At 50.3% G+C, this 5,599-nt stretch overlaps 1 protein-coding gene across 1 annotated transcript in view; it reads left to right on the top strand.

The window, feature by feature from the left end:
- The window catches only part of TBC1D5 (TBC1 domain family, member 5), a 303,171-nt gene that overhangs the window by 285,914 nt on the left and 11,658 nt on the right, over nt 1–5,599 (top strand). Inside the window, exon 18 of the mRNA XM_006883338.1 lies at nt 3,270–3,369. Coding sequence (XP_006883400.1) covers nt 3,270–3,369 — 100 coding nt within the window. The remainder of the gene's footprint in view (nt 1–3,269; nt 3,370–5,599) is intronic.

Here is a 5,599-nt window from a genome sequence, read left to right as displayed (position 1 = left end):
TGCTGTCCCCTCCCACCCTGATGTCCCCCCCCGTGCTGTCCCCTCCCCCCAGGGTGTCCCCTCCCACATGATGTCCCCTCACCCTGTGGCATCCTCTCTCTGCCATGATGGCCCTTCCTCGCATGGCATTTCCTCCCCCCTGTGGTGTCCCCCCAGTGAGGTCCCCTCGCCCTGTGGTGCCCCCCATGGTATCTCCTCCCCCGATGGCATCCCCTCCTCCCCCATCCACCCGTTATATCCTCTGCCCCTGTGGTGTACCCTCCCCCCCGTGGTGTCCCCATGGCATCCCCTCTGCCTGTGGTGTCCCCTCCCCCCCCGTGGTGTCCCCTCCACCCATGATGTCCCCTCCACCTGTGGCATCCCCACCTCCCATGGTGTCCCCTTCCCTGTGGTTCCCCTCCCCCCACCTCCCATGGTGTCCCCTCCACCAGTGGTGTCCCGTAGATGCATGGTGTCCCCTCCGTTGATCAGTCTTAATGGGAACAGACAGCCTTGGTGTTCTCCTATGGAGTGGCTGCTGGATTCGAACCGCTAACCTTCCAGTTCACAGTACACACATGGGCCCACACAGCCAGTGCAGACCGCTGTGTTCCCCTTCCCAGTGGCTGGAGGGAGAGGTGGGCTAAGGGGACCCTGGCCCTGCTCGGTCCTCCCAGTGTGGACCTGACAGCGTGTGGGAGCAGTGCTAGCGCCCGCCTGGTCCTGCAGCGCTGCTTTCACAGGACTTTGACCTGCTCTTGCTGCTGGTTCCAACACATCCTCACGCTTGGGGGACACTCCTTTCCAGAACCACATCAGCATGTGGTTCAAAGGAACACCCTCCAACTCTCCTTGGCACCTCGATGCTCCCTCAGCAAGTCGTGCTGTACAAATTTTCTAAGACAAGTTGCCCCGATAGACATTTTCTTCTGTTATTTTCAGTCAGTGGCTCTTACGTGCAAAGAAGGAAAGTCTGCTCTCCCTCCTCCTCCCGCGGCGGGCCTGCCTCTCCATGTCTCCACGCTAACTTAGTTTTTTCACAAGGCCTCAGTCACAAGCATTACTCTCTTTCTCTGAGGGAAAACCTCTCATAGTATCTGAAATTCCTTGGGGATATTTTTTGTGTATTCATATTCTTAATATATTCTTTCAAAAAAAGTCTGTATCTGGGAGTTGGGCTGCTTCCTACCATCTTGATAGCAGTCGTGGTTGGGCACATAGGGAAGTTTTGGGGGTCATGTTTGATGTGTGTTACTGCTCTTTTCCCCCAAGAACGGGTGTCCTTGAGCCTTTGCCTACGGAAGAGGTCTGCACAAAGGTGTGGCTTTAAAACCTCACAGCCCTAGAGCCAAATTTCTAAATTTTCAAATGAATGTTCCTCAAATGATACAGCAATCTTTTGTCTATTTGCTGCACTGAACAACTAACTTGGAGTTGCTGTGATGCTGCACACTGTTCCATAGTCGTGTCAAATACCATGATGGTTACCCATTGTGTACAGTGTTTGGATGAGTTTCCAGATTGATTCATGCTGGGAAGCAGGAGTGGCATCCACTTCCTAAACTAGATGCCTCTGGAAACTCTCCAAACTCTCTAAACTCTATACATGTACAGAAATGATATTAGTTAAAGAACAGAGTTCAGGTCTTCTGTGCAAAACTTAGTCATATTCCACTTGATGACACATAACCATTGCTAAGTGAAACTAGTACTGTCTCCTCGACTTGAGTAACCTGGGTTTGCTATGATGCTGAACATTGTGCCACTGCGATACTAAATACCAGAATGGTTTCCCACTGTGGACAGAGTTTGGTGGAGCTCCCAGTTGTAAAACAGGTTTGGAAGCAGGAGTGGCATCCACTTCCTAAACCACATGCCTTTGGAAGCTCTGTGAAATGACAATAGTTAAGGAAAGGCATTAGGGCTTTTGTTCATAGAGTCGCTGTGAGTCGTGCAGCAGCAACAGCAACATCCTTTTGTTACAGTGTGACTTCTTTTCCCTTTAAAAAATGACACATCCTTTTGTTAGATTGTCTTTTGCCATTTACACAAAACCTCGGGTTTTTTTAAGAAACAAATAAAATGTTCAAGTAGGGCACATGTTTGGAAAGGTGGGGGGGTCCGTGAGAAGGAGGAGGACAGTAAGGTGGAGTGATGAGAGACTGCAGCGATGGGCTCAGGTGTGTTAGAGACTATGAGGAGGTAGGTACAGGACAGGACAGGGCTCACATCTCTTGTCCACAGGGGCCAGTCCTCGGAACAGAGGAGGGTCAGCTTAAGAGAGAAAGACCCTCAGAGAGACAAACTGACACGGTGTCTGCAACAGTGGGCTCAAGTGTGTCAGAGATGATGAGGATAGCACAGGACAGGACGGGGTTCAGGTCTCTTGTCCACAGGGTCACTACGAGTAGCTGACCACAGCAGCAGCAACGTCACATCTAGAGGAAAAGGAGATTGACCGACCGCTGGCACAAAACTCTCTCAGGTTCTTTGGGTAATCTAACATTTGAAGAAGCTGTTAGAAAAATATTTTGTCTTCCACAAATAGAACACATTGTTTTCCCAAATGTGTGTGAAAGAAAACATCTTTGAAGATTTTAAGGTAGTTTTAAATGCAAGATAATATATGTAAGCACGCATGAGTATCTTACAAGACAGTCCCAGGAGTCTGAAAGTTGGACAGTGACTAAGAAGGGCCGAAGAAGAATGGAGACGTTGAGATTGTCAGCAAAGAGTATTGACGGCCGCATGGACGGTCACAGGGGCAGCGAGTCTGTCCTGGTGGAAGGTGCAGCCAGAGTGCTTGTTAGAGGCTGGGATGCTGAGACTTTGTCTCACTTACTTGGGACATGTTGTCAGGAGTCCTTAGAGAGACCTTGCTGGGAAAAGCAGAGGGTCAGCGAAGAGAAGACCCTCAGTGAGGTGGGTGAGCCTGGTGACTGCCACAGAGAGGCTTAAGCGTGACAGAGGGGGAGGCTGGGGCAGCACAGGACTCCGCTCTCTTGTCCGTAGGACCACTCGGAGTCGCACTTGACCCGACGGCACCCAGCAATGTCCGCCACAAAAGTCTTCTCTGTTAAGAAAAGTCTAGGTTGGTTTAAACTTCCGTTTGACTCTTTTTCTCTGTTGTTGGTAGTAGCAATAATGAGCTTACTTTTATTTGCTGTCTTGTTTTGCCCAAGATTTAAAAGGAGTTGTGCGTCTAAAATCATTCATGTCCTCTGAAGGACTTTGCACATTTTACTTGACTATATATTTTTTTTATTTCCATCTCTGCTCCTTTTTCTTAGGAAGAAGAATTAGAAGCCCAAATCTCCTTCCTTCAAGGACAGTTGAATGACCTGGACGCCATGTGCAAGTACTGTGCGAAGGTGATGAACACGCATCTCGGTGAGTGACTTCTGTGCTCCTGGAATAAAGGCAGTGTGGTGACAATAGTGGCAGTCATGGGCTTCTGTGTGGGGAGCCCTGGGCTGTGCAGATACTCTCACGTAATCCTCACTGTGGCCCACAGGCGCAGTCCAGTTACTGTCCAGTTGTACAGTTGAGGAAACTGAAGCCCCAGACGTTAAGAACATTCCCCCGACAATGTTACTAGTGAGCCCGTGGGAGTTCAAGCCCGAGCAGTGTGACTGTAGATCTCGTCTCCTCACCTGTGGGTGCGGACTGGCCTCACACTGACGTGAAATGCTGGCCTTCAAGCTCCGGTGGTCAGCCCAACTGCTCTGCTAGTCTCTCTGAATTCACGACTGTCACTGTCATTCCCACGATGCTGCTGTCAGCTTTTAAATAGATATTTTTACATTATCTTCCCAAAACGGATATCAGGACTGAACGGCCTCCTCTTGCTTCTGGTTCTGTTCTCAGAATTGCCCTGCTCTGATGCTCTGTTTACATACGTGTCATGTTGTTGTTTTTGATTGCCGTCGAGTTGAGCATGACTCATGGTGACCCTATGAACAAACGGCCTGAAGGCCCACTACAACTGTGGACATTTAGGAAGTGGATGCCACTCCTGCTTCCGACGTGTCACCCATGTATGAGGTTACGAATCCGCAGGCCTTACTCGGCGTCTGTATCAGGTGTGCATCTGTCAGCTGCTGCAGTCTCAGGATGCTCCGTGCACCGTGGAGCAGCCTCTCATGGGCGTCTTTTCTTGCCCCAGTCACCAGTGCCCAGCATCTGCCTTTTTTTAGCATCTGTTTTTTATAATACATTAGGAAAATAAGATCATTATGCTAATGGAGTGGCCATTGTGAATGTGGAAAATGCCAGATCTTTTCCAAACCCTTGGACTGCATCTCTCCTGTGAGGAAGGAAGCCACAGAGGACCTGGCAGTGTCCTTCCTGTTTCCAGGGTCAGCCACCTCTGGAGCTTCCCTGGGGAGAGGTCTGCCCTCGGATACCAAGCGGCCCTCATCCTGTTAGGTCACGAGGCCACGCAGGTGTGACAGTGGAGTCACGGGGTGTAGCCAGACCGTCCTTGCACGTAACAAATCTTGATAAGTCTGAAGGACTTAGAGAGATGGTTGTGTAAGTGGCTGATTGCACTGGGTGTCTTAAGGGGCAGCTGACCCTGATCAGGGACAGGGTTCACCAGGAGGACGCAGCAGGACAGAAACCCCTGGAGGTGGCTTCCAGGTACGCACTCCCTACGATGGTCAGTCACACAGTCATCAAGGTCGTATGTCACCTGGGAGCAATCTCAGAGGCAAAGTGGGTGAAGGGAGTGAGAATCACAGGGAGGGAGTGGGGAGGCTGCTGATGCCATGAAGTGTCTGTATCTCGTACAGGAGATAGCTGAGAAAAGATTGAGAAAATAGAAGAATCAAACGAAATGTTACTTTGTCACATCTAATCCCACCATCTTTTATGCTGTTTATGTACTTGCAGCTAAAATTCATAAAGATGAGTCATGTACTATTGAATATCATCACACTTTAAAATTCAGCAAAAATAATTGGCAGTGACTATTTAAGGGGGGAAAGGCATGTTACATAGCTGTGGGTGTTGTGTACTCTTGCTTCTGAGCTGTCCTGCAGCTGACCCTACAGCAGGTTTTAAGAGGGAGTTCTTCACACAGGAGATCACCCATCTTTTCCCACAGAGCAGCTGGTGGATTTGAACCACATGCCTTTAGGTGGGAAGCGCCTCTCCTTACCACTGGGTCCCCAGAGCTCCCCAGACCAAGCTGCGTCTCACGTGCTTTGGGCATGTTACGAGGAGAGGCTATTCCCTGGAGGGAGCAGCATGTTTGGAAAGGTCAGCATAGAAGAGGATGACCTTCAGTGAGACCGATAGACACAGTGACGGCTATGGGCTCCAGTGTTTGTCAGTGAGGTGAGCACAGGACAGGACAGGACAGGACAGGGTTCAGTTACAGTCAGGACACAGTGACCGCAGCGATGGGCACCAGTGTGTCACAGTTGATGAGGGCGTCACAGGACAGGGCTCAGTTACACTGTCAGGACGCAGTGACCGCAGCAGTGGGCCCCAGTGTGTCAGTGAGGTCAGGACAGGACAGTGTTCAGTTACAGTCAGGACACAGTGACCGCAGCAGTGGGCTCCAGTGTGTCAGTGAGGTGAACACAGGACAGGACAGGGTTCAGTTACAGTCAGG

The sequence above is a fragment of the Elephantulus edwardii genome, unplaced genomic scaffold, assembly GCF_000299155.1.
Source record: "Elephantulus edwardii isolate Elephantulus edwardi_28Jun2011 unplaced genomic scaffold, EleEdw1.0 scaffold00027, whole genome shotgun sequence".
Lineage (NCBI taxonomy): Eukaryota > Metazoa > Chordata > Mammalia > Macroscelidea > Macroscelididae > Elephantulus > Elephantulus edwardii.
This window is presented reverse-complemented; position numbering and strand designations above follow the sequence as displayed.